A 27,149-nucleotide genomic window follows, 5' to 3' on the forward strand; every position below is an offset into this window, starting at 1 on the left:
ACATAAGTTCTCTATTGCAAATTCCTATTATTTCTTAGTTATAGGACAAAATGTCAAAAACAATTAACTGGATAAACAAGTACTCATCTTGTTGCACTTGACATCTCCAAAAGACGAACTTTGGCTCTCTAGCAACTAACTTCTGATAGCTGCAAGAAGTATTGTACTAAGCAAGTTGGTAATTGGAGAAGATACTACCAGTTCCTGGTAGAAACTCTCCATATTTACTATGCGAACAAATCGTGGATCGCATGTCAACAAATGGATCTTTATATACCCTTTCAATGGAAAGGGAGGCATCTAGTACGGGTATGTGCATATTGTTTTACATACAACATCTTCAGCATTTCAGATTCAAAAAGGTTTGTAGTTGCAGTCTTCACATATGGACCGCTGCAAGTATTGCCCAATCATACCTACTCGAGCATCATGCTTGCTTACCAGGGCCAAAGATCAAATGGATCATTGTTGCTGTTACAATTCCCAGTAATCCACCCGCAACAACCTGCAGGATGACTAGGATTTATTCAGAGCTACTAGCCAAATCTTTTTTTGGAAATTAAAGACAAGTTTGACTTCCAGGCATAACATCAAGCTTGGTACATATTCAGTTTTTTAAGCATAAGCATTCAACAATAGATTATTGCGGTTGAATGAACGAAGTCGCAAAGACGAACCTGTGAATACTCGGACAGGAAACAAAGAGTCAAAAAGAAGCATGCATAGTTTGCAGGCATTTGAATGAGAATCAGATTCAAAGCATTCTAATTCAGCTTTCAAGAAGTCTTAACATGGCAACTAAGATCGACAGAAACAATTGACAAAAGTAAACATGGTTGTCAAAGAGTTGCAACTTGGAAGCGACACCAAGGGATCAACAACTTAAAAGGTTAACATACACACAACATTAACAACTAAACCAGACGAAAGTGTCTCATTCTATTGATCAGGATCAAAAGAACGAGGACATTGCTGTTACACCTCCTACTAGAACTTATTTTTTTACCTAGACCTTTTCAGTTCAATCTTAATCTTTTAGACCACAGATCAGAAATGAAAGAAAAACAATATAATTAGCTAAACGTTTAGTGCAGAATATCAAGAAAAAATCATATTTAAAATGTGAGAAGAGATTCATGCAGCATGTATTGATTCTACAGGTACAAATGTCAAGAGGAAAGAAGAAAAATCTGAAAAAAAAAATTCATTCAAAAGAAACAAAAATGCACCTGAGGTGGGGTGTGGCCAAGAAGTTCTCGCAATGGACTGCTCTCAGAAAGAGGATGTTCAGCTGGAAGTTCACAGACAATTTGGTTTAGGACCTGAAAAAGCCAGTTTGAATTGATATAAAGAAATTCAGTCTAATTATGTAATACAGACACACAGAGAGAAGCACATCTTATCATGCAAATCAATGAAAACAAACACAATTAACCAGGACTGTCACACCTCTGCTTGGCGTCCAGCATGCAGTCGCACACCAGTTGCATCATACATTACCTGCCAGAAATTGTCATATGGGAAATCCTCTTAATATGAATGAGCATTTGTATAGTAATTAGGAAGACACAACTTCTCGACATTCATCTAAAGTCAGTTAAATGATTGAAAAACAAAGAAACAAATTAAGCAAACAAAAAATTACTAATGTCAGAATAACAAAGAAATTGTAGATGGAGATAAAGTCAATGATCATAGAACCTTGATAAAAGATCTAAGGTATTAGGTAAACAAACCAGTATAAAATAAGCTACACCTATCAAATTGTAAAAACACTTATTGATGAAAATAAAACTTAAATAATGAAACTATTCATTGTCCACTTAGAAATAGGTTAGCACAAACAATAGGCTTGTGAACCCTGGGACACGTTTCTTCGGTAAAGAAACCTGCCAAAATTCTGTTTTTATTGTGGTTTATCATGTGGCAGTTTCACTTCATATTTCACAAATCTTGTGAAGTTCAACAAGCAAAGTTACATAAGAAAGAAGGCTGCCTTTGTTATATTTCCTTTGCTAATACTTTCTACCTCTTCACATTCAGTTCGAATTTCAATAAGCAAAATATCAGCAACACAATGGATTAATTTATTTCACTTCAGAATTAGGTCATTTATGATCTTAACCCTGCTTGCTAACTTTAATTACCTAGACGGGAAATTTCTTTGACATGCTAATACCATGGTAGAATAAAGATAAACTTGTTCATATGAAGTAATCAACTGAACTGGCTAGCAGATCATTGGGACAAGTATTTAGACACACTACTTGACTGCAAATAGAAGAGCACATATTTCAGAACCCTGAAAACTGCAGGGGCACCCTCAACTAGCTAGGAAGCCCCAAGCTCCAAACAGCCAGTTAAGATGAAATAAAGAAAACAGAGTTACTCAGAGAACAGTTGACCCTGCAATAATTACATTCAATTGCAAACACAAGGCCAGTAAAACTACTCAGTCAGCAGTGATAAATCAATGTCCCATATTCCCTTAAAAAAAAAAAAGAGAATATACAGAAGGTAAGGATAGAGGAGAGAATAACATACCACACATGCTAAGATCAATGCAGTAGCAAACAAAGATCCCCCAAAGCCCTCTTGCAAACCTACACCTATCGCCAAGGCAATAACAGTTGCTGAATGGGATGATGGCATACCGCCCGATCCGACAAGTTGCTTGAGATCCCAATGTCTTTCCCTATACCTAAAATATTCTCAAAACATATATACTCTTAGAACTAGCAAATGCAATCACTATATATGTTTACTGCCACCTAACTAAGACACAATCACCTACAGCAGGCTATTGCATTGGCGTTTTCCTTGAATTTATTTTTCGTTTCTCTTTTTCTCAAGATGGCCAAATAGATTGACAGCTTCAGTGAGCAATTCAAGGATGTGACTTTTTTGAGATGGAACTTTTTTGTGGACCTAAATGAATTGAGTTTCATGTCCTTATACTAAGGCCCCCCGAAGTTTTGATCAATTGAATCTAGTGAAGTACAAAAAGCTACCAGAAAATGGAAACAAGTAGCGCCAAGTTTTTGACAATATCAAGAAACTTATGCATGATCACGACAAAGCCGGAATCTGGATTAAATACCATGCAGCAAGGCTTCTAGATATGAAATGCCTCCTAGAGCAATATAACTCAGCACTCGTATTGGGGAAAAAAATTACAACAGCATCAGATCCGAAAAAGTTCTTTACATTGTAAGATCAGAAAGTACATATTTATTGAATCACATGAAAAGGGCCATTCAAGAAATTGGAAATTAGATTCAAGATGGGATTTTTAACGTACCAGGAGGTCAAGAACTTGAAAGATTGAGCAAGAGCGAAAGCTAAGACAGCTGAAATCAAAGGGTAATTTGTGAATATTGATGACGACGACGACGGCGGCGGTGGTACTGATGCAAACGATGTTGTGGCAGAAGATGTCGTATCAGCTGTGGATATTGAAGGTATTGAGTTCCGAATCAACATCGCTGTTGCGTCCACTATTCGCACCATCCGGTAAACGTTTGTTATTAAAGGTGTTAGAATGGTTTACCAGATTCTGGCCTCCAATACAATTCCTGGTTGAATAAATATTCCAGATGTTGATTTTTTGGAAAATTTGGATGAAAAATAAAAGGAAGATGCTTGAAGGGAAGAGTTAAAAAAAAATGGTGTTGCTTTGTTGGGTTGAACTCGAAGGAACATTGCTTGGTATCTGGTTTTCTACTGGTTTGTTTGTAGGAGTAGCCTGGCTAGCTTATTAAGCCTGATGGCTGGAACACTTCAACGGTCAACTGGATATGCCGTCAAATGGTTCTTATAAGAATATTATTCTTTCTTGAACAAAAATGGTTAAATCATTTTTTAAAAACTAATCTTTTTATCTCACTTACATTATATTCAAAAAGAATTTTTTTTCTTCAAACATATTTTTTTATTATCTAAGTTAGACAATAAACTTTGTACCAAAATAACCTGAAACTTAATTTTAATTTATTAATTTATCACTGTAATTTCTAATAAAACCAATTTTACAAGACTAATTATATAATCAAGTAATAAAATTTTAAATAAATAATCCCAAACCAAATCTAAAATAAATTAAAACACCATAACAGTATTTTATCACAAACCAAATATAAAATAAATTAAAACAGTAAAAAAGTAAAAAATAATATAATACATTATTTGTCCAAATATATAATAATTTCAACTTCACACAAGTTAAATAAATTCATTTAGGATTAAGTGATTAATGCCTTTGGAAAAAAAGAATAACTTAATTTAGTTAGATAAAATAATTTTTATGTTTATCAAATTATTTTTAATTCGTAAACGGGTTATCGAGTCACTCACGGATTGACCCGAATTCGACCCGTTTTCTTTTTAAATTCATCGGATTTGATCCGATTCTGACCCGAACCTGCAAAACCTCAACCCAAATCCATTAATTTCGTGTTAGGTTTGTGTCGTGTTTTCAGATCGTGTCGAAAATTGCCACCCCTAATTTCACTACTGGTTTGGAAAAAATTAATTTATGAACTATGATTAAGGATGAAAAAATCACTCAAACCCGCTAGCATTTTTTTTTTCATACGTAAATTTAAAATTTCATTTAAAAAAAATAGGAAAGAAGACTCAAGTTTGTCATAAATTGATAATGTTTAAAAATAAATAAGTTAACAAACTACGAAAAAATAAAATGATAAGATAAAAATAACAAATAATAATTAAAAAAATGAAACTAAAGTAAATAACATCGTGACAAAATTTAAAAAAATCAGAAAACAAAAAAAAAAACCAAGCGGGATATTTATCTGCATAAAAAATGCATCATACATTTGATAAGGTTAAAAAATCAAACATTCCACTGCAGCAACCTTAATGCAGGAAAGTCTCGACAGCGAGTTCAATAATCAAATGCAGGCCTCAGATTTCTTAAGGTCATTTGCACTCCCATTCCATCCTCAGCTTCAAAAAATGACTAGCTTCTCATGCCTCTGGTGCAATCGCAAAGGCGTTCCCACCGGCATTTTTCAGGTTCTTGGTTCAAAAATCAGTCATAATGTCTGTATCGGCCAAACTGACCTGATGACCAATAATCTACTTAATCTTACTATTCTTCTGGCAGAGACAGCTTGAATGCACCAGGCTTGTATCGTGAACTCAGTCGACCAAAATGTTTCGACTCCCTGGCTCTTGAATTGAATGCCATTAGAGACAACTAGGCGGTGCAGAAGGCTTCCTTCGGTTACTGGGGAAACATTTAGACGACACTAGGAGAAACAAATTTCATGAGCTCTGCTCTTGCTGCTTCCATTACCACTTTAAAGTCTACCTGCGTGTATCTTCCCCTGAATTCAAGCAGAGGTAGATCAACTTCTATCTTTTTTTTTTTTCAACAAAGCATAAAACATAATGCTATGAGATCCATATTATAATGAAAAAAAGACAGTATTAACCCTGCGAGTTGCTCAAGAAAATCTGCAGAGACAAACTCAGTTATGTCAGTGTCCTGGCAAAGCATGGAAAGAGACTTGAATTTTTCCTGATGAATAAAATAACCTCATAGTCCTACACAACCTCATGATTCAAGGAGAGACAAAATCCACGCAGTAGACTTTGAAACTTGTGAAAACTAGTGGCAAAACAGATCTAAAACATGTATCTTTCATTTTACCAGGATGGCTGATGCACTACTTTGAAGAGTAGATTATCCACAAGAAAAGCAAACATTAGGTTTATTCGAAAGAACCATTGAACATATCTGAGGAAGCTGCAAATGTCATTTACTTTTAACCAAAACTAGCACACCATGGAAGGAAGCAAGCACTTTTTTTTTTTTTTGGGTGCGTATGTGTTGACAACTTTCCCTAGGGTTCAGTCACTACTCACTTCTTCTGAATCTTAAAGCACAGATTGGTGATGCAGTAAAGATACCAGAAATGAGTTCTTGACCAAGTTGCAGAAGGAAAGGCTGGGCTGGCGAGGCCATGCATTATCCTAGCAACAGCTCTGGGGGTAAATTTTGCCTGTGAATGACTCTGCAAAAACACCTTTTGAACAAAACAGAGGAATGAAATTACGACTCTGCCAACTTTTTCTTTTTTACAGAAGTATAGGCTATTAACAACAAAAACTCACCTTTATGTCGGCTCTCAGAAAGCGGCTGCATATTTGAAAAAATTTGTTTCAGTACACTTAGTAATGCTACATAGAGCACAGACATGTTACTGAAAAAAGAAAAAACCGTTATGCTTGATTCCGGATACAGTAGAACCGAAGAGGAATTGGTCATGAAATATCGGATTATAGACACTTCTATGGTCCTAAGGACAAAAACTGATAGATAATTTTACTAGTTTTAGTGCGATGACATGCAACTTAAGACAACATCAAACAGTTCACTGACAGAGGTTCTAATGTTATAAACACCTGAGGGAGAAAGAAGTGGTGCTCTGTGAAATGTGTGACGTGTTTTGACAATCCAAGGTTCACATAACTTCATAGAACCACGGTAAGCGCAAATTTGAAGTAAAAAGTGCAATGTGCAGAAAAGCGTAATGGATTTGCAACCTGCTTTCAGCCATGATATTGGGGATATCATCATCATTGCTGTTGAAGTACTCGAAAATCTTCCTTTGTAAGCAAGGGGTATGTTGATGGTCATTACATCCATCCACTTTATTACACTGTTTTACTGCAAAGACCGCAGCATTGAACATTGCATCTAATTTCCGAACCTATGCCAGAAGGAAGAAAATATTGTCAGGTAAATGGTTGAATTAAGTGAAGCACAAGCTCCCCAGGCCAATATTGGCCTCAAGTTTAGGAAGTTCAGAAATTGGGCACGATCTTTATCAAAAGAAATCGTTTCTTCCCCAGGGTTCAGTATTTGGGTCTACCATTTTTGAAACGATCAAAAGGTCACAGGAAAATTCTAGATACTTTGAAATTTTGACCAAGGCTTGAGAAAGCATTTATCTAGTTAAAGAGTCATGATGGTTGTCCAGATACTTGTGATGTCCAGGAATGCCAGGTGCCAAGAAAGTCAAACTGAAGCTTGATACAGTAGTGGTAATGGAGGTGTTCACCACCAAAATATACTATTTTTGATATATCCAAGGTGGTTGTTGAAGATGCTTAAAAAGTCAGATCAATTAGAATAAGTTTTGACAATTGCAGAGGCCATCATACCCAACCACAGAGGAAATATCATAAACAGACATGAACAAGAAGTTAAATGCAAGCAGAGATACTCTTATAGCTCTGAACTTTGGACCATGAGCCATCACGTTCTAGTCTTCAACCACCCATATTTGTAAACCAAAGAAACAAGGTAACATGCACAGTTATACATACATCAAACAACTACAAAATTGATCAGTAACATATTAGCAGAGACAATCACCTTATAGATCTCAACATCTGATAACCACTTTGTAATATTTGCTGCCAAAGAACAAACATCATTCGGCACATCCACAATTCTATAGCAAAATGCCTGATCCTTCAATTCATATGTAATCTCTCCCTTCAACTAAAATGAGCGGCAAAGTTAGCAACAATTCAAGTTCCTTTCTTAATGTAAGCCAATAGAAAGTATATAGTTGATTAATGTCTGGAAGTTGCGAGACAGACTTGCTAATCATGTATGCTACCATGTTCTACGAATAACAAACCATTTGATGCATAGAGTTCAAACTTGTGGTTGATTTATTAATATGACAATAACAGGTTTTAGATGGTATCTCTTCTTGTTGATAATACAAACATCTGAAATAACATCATGGCTCCCATTACCAGAACATTGTTTTCAAATAATTGCCCATGCTCTATTTTTTTTTTTTTTTTAAAACTCATGCTGACTTTTTAAGATCCTCTTAGAAGACATTCCAATTAAGTCATTGATAATCATAAATACTAGAAAGCAGCGAGCTAGTCAAGATTGGTCAACAGTATACAGTTTCACTGGTGGTGTGAAAAAATTTTGCCAATGAGGAAACTTTACATGATAATAATCAAGTTCCACTATAACTGTTGCCGGCTGCCTTCAAATATCTATTAAGTCCTAATAATTCATTTGCTCATTGAAAGATTACTGTGATAAAGCTATAGATTAGCTGCCAAATTTCTCCACATGTTGATATGTGACTTGCATATACTCGAATATAAATGCAGATAATTTATGACTTGCACCTTTAGACTCTTCAAATGGTTCGACAAGTCAGTAGCCTGCCATCTGATGCTATTTGCTGTACTTGGTATGTCAAACACATACTGCCCGTCTTTCAGTTCAGACCTGAAAGCGTTTGTTTAGCTCATGAAAATCAATGAGAAAGACGTCCAGCTAGTAATAATAATCAAAAAACTAATCCTTACTTCTTTAAAATTGCTGCAATTACAATATCTTTATTTGCGAGCAAAGATGGGGAAGTCTACAGTCATAGAACTTATTAGAAATGATAACCAAAGTTAGAACAAACAAATCCACCTGAGAGACAATATAACATAAAGTCACAAACTACCTGATGGAAATTTAAAGTGCAAGTAACCTTGATCTGTGGAAGCAAGTTCAGGTATTGCAGGTCATCCAATTCCAACTGAGTTAAAATTGTAAGCATCACCTAACAGGGCAAGCATATTTAGAGGTACAACATTGTCAGAACAGCTGAAGGGATTTTGAAACCACACCATGTGCTGCTTTTGGATAGATTCAACATCTTAAAGGGACATTTTCCCCTATTGAGTAATTTAGTACTTGTGTAACTCAAAATGCAGTCATATTATTACAGAAAAAGCATGCCAGCTACGCATAAAGCAAGTATATGGGGTTTGAAGTACAGATAACTAATATGCCAAAGATTTTGTTGGAGGCTCAATGGTGCAATAAAGGGGAAAGTGCTTCCATTTTGATTAAAACACTTCACGATATATTTAAGGAGAGTTGCAACTGCTAAAGAAAGGAATTAGGCCCTTTGTCTTTAGGCATATACAAATATCAGATTGGATGTGGTCCTTCTTATTCAGTCAAAGAAATAAAAACAGTATTCAACCAGCAAGTTGATATGCTGGCTACTGATTCTACAGAATGCAGAGTTTTAAGTTCAGAAGTACAGCTTATTCTTCAGAAACATCAAGAGGCTCTTATTTGAAAGGAAAAGGAAGGACCTCTTCTTTGATATCAAATTTCCGAGATGCAGATTCCTTGATTATTGAACAAATTTTGCCTGATGAATTTGTATTACTGAAAATTTGACAAAGGAACTTCTTCACAGCATACTCATCTACACCATCACTGGGAACAATGTACCGATTTTTAGATATTTTGAAACCAAAAAAGAAAGATGAAAAGGTGGGATGACACTTAATACCTGTACATAAGACTACGCATCTTGAAGTAGGTAGCCTCATCAAAAAAAAGATGGCAATACGACAATCTTCCATCACGTCCAGCACGGCCTATCTCCTGCATGGTTTACATTTAGCTTAGCTGAATAAAATTTAAAGAAAGGACATCAAGAGACCACGTGATCTAAAAGATTTTGAAAAGAGTTCAATTTTTTGTAGAACAGGTATCAACCTGAACGTATTCTTCCAAGCTTTCTGGTAAGCTGTAATGTATTACCTGAAACAAAAGCACAAAAGAAGTCTAGCACAAATACTAGAAAGTAAAAGAACTATGAAATGGAAGATGGAGCATATAAAAAAATTAAGAACATTGCTTATTGAAACTTTGTACAACTGACATGTAAATAGATTTTCAACAAATGCATAAGCCAATCTGCTAGGTTATTGCAGTAACCACCACATATCCAGCAGGATCAGCAGGTTCAGCATGAAGATCATGAACAGACAGAATTATTTATTCTTTTAGATTGACAAAAAAGTTCTCATATAAACACCTGACAAAAACTACTGCTTTATAAAGTAACTGTCGTCAGCTGAGCTAAGCAATACTAGAAACCAATGTCTGCCAAGCCTAAGAAAGAGACGTAACTTATTGACGCAACATTTTGATATCTACTTTTTACATACACAGACGTTTTAGTATTATTTAAGAATATTCTACAATGCAAGAAGAACCGAGAAAATGTCCTTACAGCTCCAATATCCCTTTTATCAAGTCCCATGCCAAAAGCCACAGTTGCAACAACCTTCCAAACACAAAAGATTGTAAACTAATTAAAATAAAGCAAAATGCTGAAGAAACTTTCTGCTATGCTTAAGGCATAAGGTGTAAAGAGTTAACACAAGTACCTACCACCCTTATCTTGTTCAAACAAAATATTTCCTGTATACGACGTCGATCTTCTGCAGGGATAGAGCTATGATAACTCTGAAAAGGAACTAACAGATTCTCAAGTTTCAATCAAAGAAAAATTGAGCACACCAGATCAGGATAATGTTAACATTGCCCACCACAAAAAGCAAGTATATGCAGCACCAACCTTAGCTGAGATATTGTTGTCACATAGATATCTGCTTATCAGGTCAGCTTCAGACTGTGAACCACCAAAAGGACAAATAAAATCAGTCACCAGCCAATGCTATACTAGTGCAAAATGTGGTATATCTGCAAAGAACTAGTAAAAACTATGCGAAGATTACCTGAAATTTGCAGTAAATAATTATGCTTTTTATCTCCACATAGGGAGAAGATTTGAGTAATGTCATTAGATCTTTCATTCTGGATTTTAAAAAAAGAGAGAGAGAGAGAATGCTCAATGCAAATAGAAGACAAAAGGAGTCAAGTCAAAACTAAAAGAGAATAAGAGTGTATACTTGCCTATTTCCAGTCTGTGACAGAGATAATTGCAGATTTTCCCTCATTTTGACAGCCTGGATTAGATTTGTTGCAGGAATTTCTAAAGCATGCATCACATTATGCAACGTTTTAGATGTTGCAGTTGCAGTCATTGCAAGAACGCAATCAGCATGAAGCTTAGCACGCAACATTGATCCCCTTAGCCTCATGTAGGAAGGCCGGAAATTGTGTGACCTGTCAATTTGTTCAGCATATATGAAGAATTGCAAGCATGAAAACTGCATCCATCTAGTCTGAAATGCATGTAAGGGGAAAGTTACAAAATTCAACAAGTTACTGAACGTGCAAGAACTTACCATTCCGATATACAGTGGGCTTCATCAATCACAACAAGTGATATTAAAGAAATGCCAGAAAATATGGATATGAATTCGACATTTAAAAGCCTCTCTGGTGAAACAAAGAGTACCTGAAACATGACCAACCAGTTCTAACTCTTGGCACTTAAGGTAAAAGGGAAAAGCTCATAAAGTGTATAACTTTGGAAAAATGCAACATAACCCAGCATCATCCACCGCATACTTCTATATTTTGTGGGACAGTTCAATTATTCAAAAATTTGACTTAAACAGCAAATTCACAGAATAAATCACATGCCTGCAGGTAAATATAGGAATGGAACTAGAAGTTTCCATGTCTCCAGTTACCTTTATTGTTTGGTTCTTTAATAACTTAAGTGCCTCGGAAGCCTCTTCTGGTGTCTACAAAAAAATAAAATTAAAAAAAAGAGCCTACAAGATCAGAAATTATTAACGTGCAAAACAAACACAAACACTGCTGCACGTATTACTACCTGACTGCTACACAGGAGAGCACCAGGAATAGTAGGAGGTAGGTGTTTGAGCTGATCAATCATCAAAGCGACTAATGGACTAACGACAAGGGTAACTCCTGGCAAAACTAACGCAGGCACCTGATAACACAAAGACTTCCCAGAGCCAGTTGGTAAAATTAACATGGTTGATTTCTTAGAAAGCACCATCTTAATAGCCTCCAATTGCCCATTCCTGAATGAATCATAGCCATGACTTAATTTCAATAGCCTCAGTAAATTCTCATCTGATGCCTCATCTCGTACCCTCATCACAGCCTCTTCAATTGTACCGATATCAAAACTAGATATTTTCTGCACGTGTTTAATCTCCAAAACATGATCATCTTCATCACATAATCCGCCCACTTCTCCTTCTCCTTTATTTTCAACTCCAAATTTCCTATTACGTCTTCTGGAAAATCTTTGACGCCCAATTGATGAACTTCCAAGATTCCTGTGCTTCCCCTTGATTTTGAACTTTTTCCTTCCATAACCATTAATATTCAGTTTCACAAAGTTACCTTCACTTTTAAATTTAACCCTTGTCGCTGACGATATAGAAGCGTTAGAAGCAGAAGACACGCCACTTTCAATGCAATTAGGATGTTTCTTCACCACTTTGGACGCATTAAATCCTTCATTTCCAGTTTCTTGTCGGACCACATTGTCATCCCCTAACTCTGCCTTCGGCTTTGGGGTTGTTAATAAAGGTTCAGTGGGATTAGATTCAAGGGGCTCAAATTTCAGATTTTCTTTCCGGGTTTTCGAGAAAGATGCAAACTTGGATATCAGACGCCCAACAGGTACAAGGGTTGGGACTGAATGGTTGCAATTGGAGGAAAATGAGGAGCTTCCATTAATTGAGCCAGAGCGGTGGATATGATGGAAGGGTAAACTGGAGAGGTCAGGTGGGGGAAGTGAAATTTTAGTTGGGTTTCCTTGAAGGGGTAGTTTCGGATCAGGATTTATAGCTGACTTAGAGCATTTGCTAGAGGGTTTTGGTTTCAGGATGGGGCGTGAAGTGGACTTGGAAATGGTGGCGGCTTTAAATTTAGTTCTTGATTTGGCGGAGGATAGAAGAAGAGCGGGTCTTGCTGATGCTGGAGGCGGAGAGGGAGGTGGTGAATCACGTGGTGGCGTTGCGGAAATGTGAGAGCCATCGGAATCGGAGTCCATGGAAATAGCTTAAGAGAAACTTGACTCGTGACTGCAACCTTATGCTGTGCACTGTGCAGTTGTAGGTCTCTTCCCGCCTCTTTTATGGAGGGAAAGTTCAGATTTAGACATAGACATGGACAACTAGGCAAGGGTTTTATTGTCACTTCAGACCCGTACTACTAGCACATTGACTAGAAATCCAGCGGTGATTCATCGGATGATCATACACAATCCTAAGCTCCCTTGGAACTCCCCCCTCCCTCGGACTTGGAAACTTGGTCCCAGAAGACTTGTGTTTTTCAAGGGTAAGCCTTACGCTTATCTATCTACATTCCATCAACCTTACCTGCCAACTCTTGAGATTTGACGTCTCTTCTTACATATATTACCGGCGCTACTGCAGATTGAATACAATCACCACAACAATGACGCTTCGGTTATCTCAGTGCTTGGGAGACTCAACATGGCATTGTTGATTTAAGGGCAGTTGGGCTTGTGATCAAAAGTTTTTGGAGAAAATAAAAGAAATAGCTCCACCGAGCAAATCCAAGAAAAGGCACGAGTGCCTGCCTATACTTTCCAGTAACATCCCAAGGTTTATCTATCATCTCCAATAAGAATACAAAAGCAAATGACAAGAATGAATCAAATTTTATCAGCCACAATTACACTGAACAGAAATGCTAGTGCTTGAATAAACATTTCTATAGCAGCACAGCAAAAGAATTACCGCTTGCTCTCTAGTAAAGGGTTGGAATCAAATACAAATGCTAACAAGAATATGGCAAGTGGAACAATAAACAACCTACCAGAGCCTTCAGCTATCATCCGCCTAATAAGAACTACAACTTTACAATGACATATTTCTTACGAATTACTTGCAAACAACAAAATGCAATTGGTAGTTATCCAAACATCTCCCCATTGAATTAAAAATTCTCGGCCTTCAACAAAATTAAGTTGACTGGAGCACCCCAAGCAACCTTGTGACAAGCACAGCAATCTTTTCTGGAAGAAAGCTTACATAATTGCACAGTTACACTTGGATTCCAGCTTTGGAGGTTTCACACTATCACCCCTAGCAGGAGACCCAACAATACGAGCAGTAGAAACATCACTTTTCTCATCAGATGCAATGTTGCTAGGAGGGGGTTTTGAGTCTGTTTCTAGCCGCCTTTGCCTAGCCTTTTGGGGCTTAGTATTGCGCTTGGACACAATTCTGGTACGTGATTCCCTTCTGTCAGGATTTGTTTTTCCAACGATAGTTACTGCTGGCCTGGAACCCTCCAACTGGGTGTAGTTTTCTTTCTCTATTGCAATACTTGCAGCCTCATAGGCCAGATTGTGGACGATGGAGCTGCAGAAGAGTATACTATCTGTTGCTTCTTCTAGTGTCAAGCTCCTAGTGTGGGTGTCTCCTTGGCCTTCTAGCATGACAGTTGATTCTTCTGTCAACACTTCGAGAATTTCAGCATTTTTATGCATCAATTCCTTGGTTTTTCTTTCTTTATTTATTAGAATTAGTATTCAGGGAAACGTGATCAAAGTGTGAAGAAGGAAAAGAAGTCATACAGGAAATATAATACATGAAGCAAGATTTACAACTCTTACAAATTGCTAAGGAAGATTATCTTTGGCGAAGCAATGATACAAGTAAAAGGACCTTGATGAAATGAAATTGATGGGACAGTGTTACATTTAGCAATATGAAAGTAAGTTCAGCACAGTGCAACACTTCAGATCTAAAGAATAAATTACACCACCTCATAAGCATATAGTTCACAAATTATTAGATTCTCAACATTGGCTTTCATTTATTCTTTGGAAGTTAAAACCATGAGGTTTCTTCTGCACGAAAAGCATAATTGCTGAAGTTTCTCGGAAAGGTGCATCATATGCATCTTATTTAGCCAGAACATCTTTCCATATAAAAGCAATGAAGCACGGGTTTGGTGTAAAAATATTTTGTCATCTTTTATTTTTTCAATTTTACCCTCACAAAAGTAAGATTTACTAAAGATAACTACTAAAGTTCAGTAACTTCCAATAACTTCCACTATTTTAACTTCCAATAACTTATTTTTATTTTTTTTTTGCAAAGAGAATTCAATTTTTTCTTGGTATGCAACAAAAAATAAATAAATAAAACTTCTAATAACTTCCATTGGTTTTAATAAAAATAACTTAATTCTTTTCTTAATTTGCACGCCCATAGGGTGTGGCTATTCCCGCTAGTGTTTATAAAACATGAAGGAAGGGTTAATGTAGTATAAACTCAGCCTTCTAAACTCAGTCTATTGCAGCAGCTGATGAGCTTTAAACGAAATCCCTAGCACTTTGACTTCAGTCACGATGGGCCTGTTCCCAAGTCAATTTCTGGACCTGCTTTTAGCTTCTCAATTTGAAAAATGTGTCATAAGATGATCTCAAAGACTCTTCTTTCAGCCTTTGGCTTTTTTAAACTATGAAAAGCCAAAATCAGAAGCTAGTAGAGACATGCCTTTTAGATTTCAATTTTAAGCTTTTCTAAGATCAGCTTTTACAAGAATCAAAATCAATTAAGAACAGGCGCAAAGAAACAGAAACTTAGTGAAAGTTCAGAGTATTAAATGTGAAATGTGCATCGTCTTGGCTTATTATTGGTTCAATTGGAAAAAAGTGAGGCAAATATCAACAAAGAAATCTAAAATGATACACATCCTGGGAAGAATTCATAAGAAACTTGAGACACAAGATGTAATAGGCTAATATCTGCTTTTGCAGTTTTAGACAGTCTCTTGAGTTCAAAAGCACATTTTTGGAATAAGTCAATGTCAAAAGGTTGAAAAGACACCATTAAACTAAGTTCCAGACTCTCTACTATATATCCTCTCATCATACAACTGCATAGAATTCCACAACTAGCCAACACAAAGTCCTAGAATCTAGTTGAGTAATGATGTAAAATGATATCAAACTCTAATGACCTAAAGCACGAATTCGTGAAAGCAATAAATTGAAAGAATAACTAACAAACAGTAAACAAAGCAAAAAGGACAAGATTAAAATGGATAAAGAAGTTTACATACCAAGAATGCAGTGCACATGATCTTGGTTGACAGATTCTTCAATAGAAGCTGATATGTCATGAGAGGACACAATGCGATGAGAAGGATCCTGCAAGCCATCCATGCTGCTTCTTGAATTTTGGGAGTCCATATCAAATACAGAATCAGGAGAAATCACATGATCATTCTCAGATTCCAACTCTGATATAGCATCCAAAGAGCTCAAGTTGGGAACCTCTGCAACATCCAGACGGTCAGTAGAAGCATTTGACAAGCAATCTTCCTCCTGACAAGTCTCAGGATATGTAGATGATGCTTCTAAACTGATGCCACCCTGAGAATCATTTGCCAATTCTTCAACATGCTCATGCAAAGCAGGCTCTTCAATATTTGAAGCTGATTTCACATAAGCATCTCCTAGATGGATGTTTGCTGTATGGCTTGACAGCTCTGAAACTGTTCTCAAATTGCTATCACTTTCAATATCAGTGCTCATGTTGTCCAACTCTATACTTTCTGAAGCAAGTGAAAGGTCTTGGAGAGGAACACGAGTCACCTCCAGATTAATTCTTTCCACATGGACGGCCGCAGATACCTCAAGACTTTCGTCATGAGAGCTTGTTGCAAGACTTGAAGCTTGGAAACCATGAGTTGAAGTTCCAGACAAAGATGAGACTGAGCGTTGGTGCTTTGAGTACATCTCATATCTGTAATTTTCAGTGTCCGACTTCCTGCTACTTAATTGCCTTTGAGCACGAGCTTCAGTTTGTCTACTCGATCCCAAGTCAAGAGAAGAGGATGCAGAGGCAGTACCATACCCAAAGGAGCTTCTTGTGCTTGTTGCACTGTCTCTCACATAGGAAAAGTCATCACAAGTTATGCTGGTGGCAGTAAAAGTCCTACTCCTTATGATAGGCCCCTTGACACTGTGTGGTGTCAACAATAGAGAAATACCTGCACCTTCTGAAACATCGGCCTTTAAATTTGAATAGCCACTGTTGTTCTGCAATTGCTGAGCAACAATCTCATCATTAAGTATTGTGTTGCCACTTAAAGTTGGTTGACTTCCGACTTGCTGGCTGACAAGATTCAGCTCACCTAGTGCACCAGAACTCTCTGGTAGATTAGCATTCGGCTCAGTATGGCATTCAGTTCCTGGTTCATCCATAGCATTTACAGCTAAAGATACAAGCATTGCTGCAGATGGAGCAAAAGCATCCACTGATCCATGATCTAAAACTTTTGCAGAGACAGCTGGTAAGTTCTCAACAGCAATCACTGTTTTGGGTGATAGAACAGAAAGTATTTCTGCACTTCTGCAGTTTCTACAAAGTTTTAGGTCCCCATCAATTTCTTCAATGGCATGATACCTGCAACCACATCTGGAGCAGAGTAGAGGCTCCTCAAAACTATGTACATCTTGACAGTCACCTTTCACATCGAAGACTTCAGAAGCAACTGAAATTTCCAATCCTTTATCCTGGTGGGTAGAACTTCCATCACCAACTACATGAGAATCCAACACAAGATGGCCATCATCTTCATCATGCCTGTCTGACAATTTCTCATTATTCTTATCTACAGATTTGTCATCTATGGAATCAGCCTTGTCGAAGGCAAATACTTCTTCTTGTATGTCATGGTATGGTGCCTTTATGCAGGCGTTGGTAATACCCTCCTGGTTATGTTCACTACCTTCAGTATCGTGCGCACCACTGGTTCCCAGATCAGAGCTTGCATTACTGCTAGTTGTGACAGAAGAATTTCTAGATATGACAGCCCGATGAGCAGCACTTGATTTACCAGCATAAAAGCTTGAACTGGGGACACTAGATAAAAGAGGCCTGAACATATTATGCGGAGAGCCTTTTCTATTATCCTACAAAAGAACCAAAAAAAAGGGATGAAGGTCTTTACTTCTACCATGGAAACTCAATTTGATACCCATGGCATATTTTAATCAGATTGTGGAAGCCAAAAACCACAAAATGCACATGCAAGTCATGCATAAGGAAAACCATTCAAACTCACACGTCAAACAAGCATGTCACTACGTGTTGCATTTAATGCACGGCAAGTGGCCTAAAAGTACAAGCATTAGCTTTATCTCAAATTAAAAAATCAATAATGATTGTTATCTCGAATTCAGAAATCAATAGAGATGCCGTGTTCATCATGGCATCACAGCACAACGTTACTCCTCGCCATACTCATCATGTGGCAAGCGAAGGTATTTTTACAGTGAAGTCTGGAGATGTTGCCAACTCCACGATCAGCCCTATTTTGGCACTTCAGCTCCATGCATACATATAAGCCCGAGGTCTCCCCATTTCACTTTTCTAAGTTGTGAGACAGAATAAATTAACTGTATGACTTTTTACTACTTTGGATGCGGAGGATAAAAAGATGCTATGGAAGTACTTTTAAATTGATTCTGAGCAAGTCAAACTACTTTTTGCCAACTAAGCTCCATGACCTCAGACTTAATATGTGTATTGTATGATTGATATACGTGGTCTCCACAAAGATTATTATTATCTGGCATTACTGTCAAGCAATGAAATTGGCTTATTACCATTACGTTGCATGATGATGCAAAACTGCAGGTTCCATAGGAATGGTGATTCCTTCCTTTTTTTTTGGTCAATTAATTCCACCATGTTATGACATTATTGGACACTTACTGCACATATCACTTAAAAATGACCCATTAAAGCATATGCATCAGTCCCAATGCAGCTCAACTAAACAGCTCCATTAAGATTTACACCTCTGAGTGTCAAAATGGATGTCAATCTTAGCAGCCAGTGGAAAGCCATATATTTATCCAACAGCAGAGCAGTAAAGTAAGATACCGTTTGTCGAATTGCAATGTCAAAGGATCTTTTTGGCGCAGAGCTGGAAGTTACTATTTTTGTGGGCTTCTTTGAAGAGCTCAGATCCCTACGATTCGAGAATGTACTGACACTCCTAAGAGCTGAATGGTCTGAGCTGCTAATGGGAATTGATTGTAGAGAGTCTACATCATCATCACCAGAAGATGCAATTGAACCTTTACTCTGGGACCTAAATCTGTCCCTATCGTGACTATATGATGAACAAACGCTTCGAGAAGCAGTTGGAGACATTGATTGTCTGCCAGATTTTGAGCCATTTCTAGATGCTGGTGAAGTTCCCCGCACATATGAGGCAGGCCGATCAGCCAATGAAGTCCGAAGGTTGGGAGGTGCCTCTGAAGAAAAGCCAGGAATATTGGCTTGCCATGCTTTTATTTTTGGTGATGCAGAATTTCCCCTACTCGTCTTCACAGGGGAACTACCCCTTACTCTGGATGGAGCCGCAGGGCAACTAGAGCCGGTGCTCATCCTCCGAAGAGTGGGGGTAGAAGACCTTTGAGCAGGAGTTGATGGTTTACTTGGTGGTGGTGATGGTCTCCTAGTCGGAGTAGAAGGTCGTAAACTAGGAGGTGGACTTGAATGTGGCCCAGGAGATTGCCTGCCTCGTGATTGATACGTACTATGACTAGATCGAGGAGATGGACTAAGACGATTTGGACTTGCACTACCTCTACTACTTCTATTACTCTTTTCCATCTGAAAGTTGAATATCAGAGAATAACATCAGATAAGGGTGAACAAACGCTCTCAGCACATTTCTCGAACAAGACATGCAAGTCCACTGATGAACTAAACTTACAGTTGATGATCTTGAAATTGAAATGGGTTGACTTCGAGGCCTGCCCCTCTGTGCACGGTTGATTGGCATTGCCTCCTCATCCAAGGATGAAAAAAGTGGAGTATCAGGAGGAGTCAACAACCTACATCAAGATGCGCCTATTACACCATTAATAACTAGAAAGTACTATGCTAGACAGGAGTGTCAAATGGAAGAAATCAAAAAAAGCAGATACTTCGTGTAGATGAACTCATCGGTTGTACATGTTATCTCCAGTTGTTTTCTTTCAACACTAAATATTTGCTATTGGAAACAAAATGTTCTCCAAAAAGTTCTTTCAACTGGTTTCAAGATTTAACCAAAAAAGTGAAAATTACAGTCAGAGAACTAATTCAATATGTACAAGAAGAAAACAACTTTGCCACATAGGAAGAATGAAAACCGACCAGTCATAATCATTCTTGTCTCCTTCGGCATTGAGTAGGTCACTACTCTCCCCACGAGCAGGAATGTTGATGCCAAGCTTATAATCGGAGAAGTATCTTAATTTGTTCGCTGAGAAATGCACATGAATAAGGCCAACAATTGTAAGCCAAAGTAAAGCAAACAAAAAAGGAAGGTTCTTCTCGTATTTAAATGAAGACAGAGACCAAAAACATCTAGACTAAAGATGTTAAAGATCAGGTACTTACAGAACAAGTCTTCAAAGTCATCATTTGACTGAAGCAAGAAATTGTCTCTCTCCCTGCTCTGCACCTCATTAAAAAGAGCAAGATCATCATCCCTTTGTCTGAAGAGAATCCCACTTTCAAGACTACGTCCTCTCTTGTGATTTTCTGCCCTCAGCTCCCTCCCAGGGGAGCATCTCACTGCCGGCGAAGGAGGCATCTTATCAAATCTTCAAGTAATTATCAATCAAACTCCTCCAAGTTCCCCAGCTTCAAACACGCCATCTCGAAAACCACAAACCCCAAGCCAATCAAAGGCTTTCGACCCAGTATTGCGGCAAGAAACCTACTTTTAACTAAATTTCTCGGCTTGATCAATGTGTTACCTGAAAGGCAGCTAATTTCATTCCAAATTCAACCTAAATTGCGCCGATTTGCCTCCAAACTAAAAACCCACCTCGTGAATGAACACTGAAACAATCTCTAATATCAAGTTATGATCGAAACCAAAGTGCCCCCAAAATCGATTTGACGCTGAAATTGTTAACAAAGTGCCCCCAAAAAATCAGCTATTATCCCTAGAAGTCAACTGGGGCACATGAAAGACTAACTGAAGTCAAAACTCAACTTCTCTGAAGTCTCAAGTAAAGAATGCCAAGTCAAAAAACCGCCATTCCTCGAAATTTTGCGTTTCGAGCGAAGTCAAAACTCTCTCGAAACAGAAGAAACCAAGCCAATCCCGGCAGAAGTTTGCAACAGCTCCAAGCAAACCCTGAAATTGCAAATGGTGAAGTGAAATTGGGAAGTGAGATCTGGTAGTGGTGGATCCGGAATGGGAGAGATCAGGTGGATCCAAATTTGGAAGAAAAACAACCCCAGAAGAAGAAGTAAAGAGAAAAGTTTTTTTCTTTTTCTTTCTTTTTCCCCTTCAGGCAGTAATAAACAGGCGTCACGTGAAAGATGGATTGCGAAGAGGGAAAGTAAAATGTGCAGAGTTCTTCTGCAACACAAATTTGATAGTCAAATCAAAGAAACTTTGCTTTCACAGCTAACACTACTACGATTCGGTGGTGTTAGTGGTGATGATTGTTCGATGCTGATGCTGCTGCTGCTGCTTTTCTTCCCAGCAAGCTTTTCTTTCTTGCTTTTATGCTGAGTTGAGTTTCTCTTCTTTTTTTTTTCCCTTTGTTTTTTTCTTTCCGATCTTTTAATGTCTCTTTTTCTTTCATGTATTTATTTTAACTTTGTATGCAATTTTCTGTGTAGGCCTCTTTTTTAAATGTTTCACAGCATCATATATATATATATATATATATATATAAACCTGCATAGCATAGAGATCTCGTATTGAGCCAAAGATAGCATTGAAAAAGTGATGGGGGCAGAAGACACAAGTACGAGTTGTAAGGGGGAAGGGATGATTGCCTTTGTTGTTAAGCGTTGATACACTTTTTAGTCATCTTTTTAGACCTATGCTTCGTTGCTTAGTAGGGGTTTAATTTGATGAGACAGTAGTAGTAGGTGTTTTTATGTAGATACATACTATATATATATATAAATTATTATTCCATATTAATAATCTAGCTGGCAACAAGGAAATAGATGTTGTTGTTGTTTTCTGTGTAGTTTTCATGGACGGAAAATGATTAGTGAATGATTAGGACATCTCCTTTGTTTGGTTCCCCCCATAGTAGAAGAAGAGAGGTTAGCGGTTCGAATCGGACCCAACCACACTAATAAACAATATTATTGTCAAAGGCATGAAATTATCGTTAACAAGGAATTAAGGAAAGGGATTGGTGCAACTGCAGTCAAAGCTCATATATGTTAGCTCTGAGAATTTTGTATTGCCATCTGCTATTAGTTTGATCATTCTTCTCTTGAGTTTTTTTTTTTTTTTCTATTCATATATTATTTTATTTCTTGTTCAACTCACTTTTCATATTTTCTCGATTGTGAAATTTGAACATTAAAATCACATCAATGCATCTCCGACTTGTGCATTAAATTTCTAAATAAATTATTCTCATTTGGGTGGGGGGAAAAATATATGATGGACGAAGTTAAACCTCTTATTAGTCAAAAACTTTAACATAGGCGAAAAGGTAGCTGCAATGTGCATCCTTTTTGGTTTTTTTTCCTCCATGCAATCATGTAAAATGACAAACGAGTACTAATGATAATAACAGTTAGAACATCCACTCATTCATATAGGGAGAGTTTGTGCCCTCTCGAAGTGGAAGTTAATTAAAGACCTCTTGCTCAGCTTGATCCGATTCATCTGAGTTTTTCTGGTCGTCGGATTCAGAATTCGAATCACGAACTTGACATTTGAGGATAGAAAGGGTACAGAGAGCGATGAGAGGTTTAAAAAATAAATAAATAAATAAAATCCAATCCATCTGCCAGCAAAAGCGTACTTAGCCTATATTAGTCTTGATGATAATCAAATACTTATAACTAAAGATGCCGAGTCTGCCGAATTAATTAGGTTTTGGTTGCAATGCTGCTTTGATTTGAAGGCTGGGAGTTGGGGACCCCGGCCGGTTAGTCATCTGATCAATCCATGGTTTTCTTTGACAGACAGCAATCACCAGATAATTAGATTGAATAAAACCCGGTTTCACTAATACTATATGCTATAATTTTAGCTTCAAGGCACAATCGAAAGAAGATTAATTATATGGTTAGGACATGATTAATCATTTGGTTCGTCCACATATTTTCAACAAAAATTATATATAAAAAAAATAATTAGAGTGTCATTTTAATTGGTAGGTATAGAAGGAATGCCGTCTCTGAGCCTCGGCTCACGGAGGATGAGTCAGTGGTCTTTCTCCATCCACAGTTTTGATTAAGCCAAAAAATAATTGCTCCGGGCGACAGTGATAAATAGCCTTACCATCAAAATGTTATTCCTTCCTCCCTACCTTTCTCTATCTCCTCATCTTTCTGGTCCCCTTCATCAATGATTACCAAAAATAAAAGCTTTCTCATCTTTTATGCATGCGTTTGTATTCTAGGAAAATTCTGGTCATTTTCCCACTGGAATTTCAACAATTTATTCTCTATTTATTCTTTTTTTCCCCTTTATGGAGGCGATGGGTTTGGGTGGGTGGTGAGGGGGAATGGGTAAGTGGCTATACTAATATTCATAACTACTTCAGGAAGCCAGAGAATACGTCATCTTTTGCCAAAATTGACAATATTAGACTAGTTAATATATATATATATATATATATATATATATATTCCGATTTTGGAGTATATATATTACATTTTCTTTTCAAAGATTAATACTCTAGTTGAGAAATACTAATACATGAGACATCCATCTTACATCCAATTGAAAAACGTCATATTTGCCTAAATTGAAAGTCTGACTTTAATTTCTAGTTCTATGCTTGAATTCCCAATTTAAGTGGGTTTCTCAAGAAAAAAAAAAAGCTGTTTGGACATATGTTATATACACGTTCGATCGCTAGTCTCATACTGAAAATTCTACGATATACCCACCCACGCCGACACCGAAAATTGTAGTTTAATACATTCTTAATATGTCATTTAATAATTTAAACTCCTAAAATTATCTAAAGACTGATATCCCTTTTCTAAGGATCTAAAGGTAAATCGATCGATACTTGTCAGTATTTGTACCGAAAAGGGATATTTTGTGTGTAGTATTTATAGTCTAGTGATTAAAATTTAGAAAATACATAAAATATGAAAGTGTACAAAACTTGTTGGGCCTTTGAAGCCCACTCAAAGCATCATGAAACAATAGGTCCAGGTGAGTATACATTGTAGTAGGTCTATAAAAAAATCGATGCCCATGGGTGAACCTCTGATTCCTTTGGGCTTCTTCAGTGGGTCCAAAGCCCAATAGATGATGCAGTAGTAGGATGGTACTGCATCATACTACCAGCGGACTTTTTCCGTGCAAGGTACAAGTTGAAACCAAAGATTGAAGTAGTAACAGAAGGCAGCAGTGATCCAATGTGGTCGGCAGTAAGATGTCGAACGTTGTCCTCCGCCGTCCAACAATGGAAGCAGCGACAGCCAGGGCCCACGTTACTCAACCGCGCTTTCTGCTCTTCCTCGGTGGTAACGGAAGAACAATCGCCGGATAACAACAATAGTAAGAGTCGGAGCCGCCGAGAGTTCCTGAACTTGGAAGAAGTGCAGAAAGTCCTGAGCGACGTCAAAGCAGACGACGTCCAAGTTATTCCCGTTCCCAAAAACTATGATTTCGCCGATTATATGGTCATCGCCACCGGTCGCTCCGATTGGCACGTCCGTAATATTGCTCAAGCCCTTATTTACAAGGCAGGTCCTTTAATTTTTGGTACATATTTCATATTTTGGCTCTTGACTATTCGACATACCATGGTTAAAGTCTCTCTACTAGTTCTGTTAATGCGCGCACACACACACACACACACAAGTTGAGGGTATAATGTGGCCATGAAATGAGTTAATTTTTGAGTTAAGACCCTGATGGTATCGGTGAATTCTGTGCTTGTAGTACCGCTGCTATGGCATTTCTGTGATTGAAGGAAGTTTGGTTTTGTTTGGGTGTGTAGGTTAAGCAAAAGCAAAAGGGAGCCAAGAGGATGTTGTTGCCCAGTGTGGAAGGACAGGAAGGGGGGAAGTGGATTGTTATTGACTCAGGTATACCTTCTTTCTTTTCTTCCCCCGCCCCAATTTTCTGTTTCTCTTTGTGTTGTGGTATTCAGCTACATAATTAAGCCCTCCACTTGCGCCACTTGTTTGTCTTGAATTGGAATTGTGTGGTAGATTACTTGATCGGTACGCATTTTCTTAAAATTTGAATATTTGCCTGGAACTTGAGAAGTTAATTTTTAAGGGTCGCTATGCCTTAGGAAACTTGTTCAGGCAGTAGTCCTTTTGTCAGTAAGAGTTTCATTTTCAAACCGAGTTGCTTTTGCAGCTCTTCAGTAGCCTGGGATAAATATTGCTGCTGTCAAAATAATCACTTTAATGTTATAAAAGCTTGTAGGAATTGCTTTATTTCCTTCAGTTTACTTGTTATATAAATCTTGCTTCCGTGCCAGTGCTCTAAATTGTTTCTATACTGTGTGTATGAGCTAGGCCAAAACTGAACAAACCAGAAATGTTTTGCTAGTTTGTTAATATATGCATTGCTGTAGCTTATGGTGAACGAATAGCTCTTCAAAATTGTGGTAGAAGTTCACAAGTAAGAATCAGTTTGATGTCTTCAAGGACTAGAACAAAGCTTTCTAGTAATGTATAACCGGGCAAACAGAAATAGGTATTTGCTTATTTGATTTATGATTTATATAGCTGTTTCAATTTTCTTTCCTCCCAACAAATCACTCTTGTTTCTATATTCAGATGATAAGACATTCTGCTGCAGGAGCATCTAGTGTTTCTTGGACTGCTGTTATGGTTATGCATGTGCTTCTGCCAAATTAGGGACTTCATACAAAGAGAGTTCAAGGATTGGTTAATTACACTTGTCTGAGACATACAAACTCTATATGTTATCAGGAATCCGTTCCTGCAGAAAAGGGCACTTCTGTGCTGGAGATATTATCTTGTGACCACAAAAGAAGTTGATTTCTGAGGATTGATAGTTATTAGAGATAATCAGCCCATTGAATGTCTAAGTTTTGGAGCTACGAGCTACTATACTTTAAACTTTGGGCAGCTTCAAGCGGGCAGCATAATATGCGGAAAGAATCTTAGTTAAACAACCCACAATAGCAGTGATAGTTGTTACACCTTGTTACTATGGACCGACTATGTTGTCTATTACTTGTTCTTATTTTACTACATTGTTGTGGATGATGGATTGCTATGCTTACATCTTGCCCTTGGCTATTCTTTCAAATGTACTGGATGTGCTTTCATTGTGATTAAGGTCTCAGTTAACTCTTCTATTATCTCTCTTCTGAGCCCTTTGCTTCACAACTTGTGTAGGTTCACTGATAATTCATGCTCTTGATGAGAAAGTGAGAGCATATTACAATTTGGAGAAGCTTTGGTCCTCGGGGACATCAGCTGATGAACAGACACAGGTAAAATGTTTTTCGTAAAATGCTACTGGATTCTTAACAATTTGGAGAGAATTCAGTTTCTTCCCGTAGCAGACGATATATAAAAACGATAGTGGATACTATGTTTTAGTGATGATGATTACATTAATAACTTTGTCTAAGATCAAACCTGAACTATTTGTTTCTGGGTTCAGGATCTGGACAAGGCCTTTATAAAGGTCCGCCGGAAGAATAATTCAAAAAAGCGTCCCCAAGCAAGTGCGTGATTGTCAAACTGTGGATGTCTAATCGGATCTCATCCAATTCTGTGGAGCACTGGCGTACTTGTTTGAATTTTGGATCTCCAATTAACAATTGATGCAAGCGGATGTTGTACAGTGATTTGGTTAACAGTACCTTGCTTGGCAGAAGAAATTTTGCCCTTGTTTGGTTTTCCCAGCGCCCTTGATTTCCCTGCCATGCTATCAACAGTTCCTTTTCATCAATGTTTTAAGAGTGCATCCTTCTGTCATTGCAAGGGCACAAGATCTAGTTACAAGAACCACCAATGTTTTTAGAAAATGAGCAACCCTTTTGAGGAATTATCTCAAACACGTAGTATATGAAACATATAGATTACTCATTCAAATTTTGGATTGTAAATTGTTTGAGATAATTTTGGATATGATGTACGTTAGATAAAAAAATAATTAAAAAATGTGTTGATGATATAAGCAAATACACTCATTGTTATCAAATCCAATTTTTTGTTTATATACTAATTGTAAGATTCTGCTTATAGGAATTCTTTGGAAATAATTTGATTTCTCAAAGAAGACACAAATTTTTGTAGAATACTTTAATCCCCAAAAAAAAAAAAAACTGAACAACCAAAGTCTAAAATAAAATAACGACAAAAAAAAAGAAAAAGAAATACTATAA

At 37.4% G+C, this 27,149-nt stretch overlaps 4 protein-coding genes across 6 annotated transcripts; 1 reads left to right on the forward strand and 3 right to left on the reverse strand.

Moving 5' to 3' along the window:
* Positions 1-51: 51 nt before the first annotated feature.
* Positions 52-3,743, reverse strand: LOC113752971 (uncharacterized membrane protein YuiD-like). The gene is made up of 5 exons (XM_027297044.1): positions 3,302-3,743; positions 2,545-2,701; positions 1,450-1,500; positions 1,230-1,322; positions 52-505 (listed from the first exon to the last, which is right to left on the reverse strand). Exons 1-5 carry the CDS (start codon positions 3,508-3,510, stop codon positions 428-430), a joined length of 588 nt encoding a protein of 195 aa, XP_027152845.1. The 5' UTR covers positions 3,511-3,743; the 3' UTR covers positions 52-427.
* Positions 3,744-4,768: 1,025 nt separating this feature from the next.
* On the reverse strand, positions 4,769-13,625 carry LOC113752725 (ATP-dependent DNA helicase Q-like 5). Its single transcript, XM_027296799.1, is given in 19 exon segments — positions 4,769-5,351; positions 5,938-6,053; positions 6,142-6,166; positions 6,574-6,740; positions 7,409-7,537; positions 8,197-8,299; positions 8,380-8,435; positions 8,526-8,624; positions 9,169-9,295; positions 9,372-9,466; positions 9,581-9,625; positions 10,101-10,154; positions 10,262-10,336; positions 10,449-10,502; positions 10,609-10,999; positions 11,122-11,234; positions 11,473-11,526; positions 11,619-12,823; positions 13,607-13,625. Coding segments are annotated over 19 exon segments (3,015 nt in total). The 3' UTR covers positions 4,769-5,263.
* On the reverse strand, positions 13,343-21,318 carry LOC113752927 (serine-rich adhesin for platelets). Of its 3 annotated transcripts, none has more exons than XM_027296982.1 (6): positions 20,212-21,318; positions 19,966-20,074; positions 19,541-19,661; positions 18,700-19,437; positions 15,866-17,723; positions 13,343-14,242 (listed from the first exon to the last, which is right to left on the reverse strand). In XM_027296982.1, the coding sequence occupies exons 1-6, from the start codon at positions 20,405-20,407 to the stop codon at positions 13,818-13,820; spliced, it is 3,447 nt and encodes a 1,148-aa protein (XP_027152783.1). In that variant the 5' UTR covers positions 20,408-21,318; the 3' UTR covers positions 13,343-13,817. The 3 variants fall into 3 exon arrangements, with proteins under 3 accessions (XP_027152783.1, XP_027152782.1, XP_027152781.1); XM_027296981.1 differs by having other exon boundaries at positions 13,343-14,245; XM_027296980.1 differs by having other exon boundaries at positions 13,343-14,254.
* Positions 21,319-24,142: 2,824 nt separating this feature from the next.
* On the forward strand, positions 24,143-26,912 carry LOC113753406 (protein Iojap-related, mitochondrial). Its single transcript, XM_027297549.1, has 4 exons — positions 24,143-24,513; positions 24,771-24,858; positions 26,152-26,249; positions 26,423-26,912. Exons 1-4 carry the CDS (start codon positions 24,184-24,186, stop codon positions 26,492-26,494), a joined length of 588 nt encoding a protein of 195 aa, XP_027153350.1. The 5' UTR covers positions 24,143-24,183; the 3' UTR covers positions 26,495-26,912.
* Positions 26,913-27,149: the final 237 nt, after the last annotated feature.

The sequence above is a fragment of the Coffea eugenioides genome, chromosome 11 (genome assembly GCF_003713205.1).
Source record: "Coffea eugenioides isolate CCC68of chromosome 11, Ceug_1.0, whole genome shotgun sequence".
In the NCBI taxonomy this organism is placed as follows: domain Eukaryota; kingdom Viridiplantae; phylum Streptophyta; class Magnoliopsida; order Gentianales; family Rubiaceae; genus Coffea; species Coffea eugenioides.

Excerpts from the sequence above, each read along its gene's own strand:
- LOC113753406 (XM_027297549.1), top strand. The coding sequence starts at position 24,184 with ATGTGGTCGGCAGTAAGATGTCGAACGTTGTCCTCCGCCGTCCAACAA. Across the intron at positions 24,859-26,151 it reads GTGGATTGTTATTGACTCAG|GTTCACTGATAATTCATGCT; the intron begins GTATACCTTCTT and ends CAACTTGTGTAG. Across the intron at positions 26,250-26,422 it reads CAGCTGATGAACAGACACAG|GATCTGGACAAGGCCTTTAT; the intron begins GTAAAATGTTTT and ends TTCTGGGTTCAG.
- LOC113752927 (XM_027296980.1), bottom strand. The coding sequence starts at position 20,407 with ATGCCTCCTTCGCCGGCAGTGAGATGCTCCCCTGGGAGGGAGCTGAGG. Across the intron at positions 19,662-19,965 it reads GACAAGAATGATTATGACTG|GTTGTTGACTCCTCCTGATA; the intron begins GTCGGTTTTCAT and ends ATCTTGATGTAG. Across the intron at positions 14,255-15,865 it reads TCATGTGCACTGCATTCTTG|TGTTGACAGAAGAATCAACT; the intron begins GTATGTAAACTT and ends AAATTCTCGAAG.
- LOC113752971 (XM_027297044.1), bottom strand. The coding sequence starts at position 3,510 with ATGGTGCGAATAGTGGACGCAACAGCGATGTTGATTCGGAACTCAATA. Across the intron at positions 2,702-3,301 it reads TTCAAGTTCTTGACCTCCTG|GTATAGGGAAAGACATTGGG; the intron begins GTACGTTAAAAA and ends AGAATATTTTAG. Across the intron at positions 1,323-1,449 it reads ATGCTGGACGCCAAGCAGAG|GTCCTAAACCAAATTGTCTG; the intron begins GTGTGACAGTCC and ends TGGCTTTTTCAG.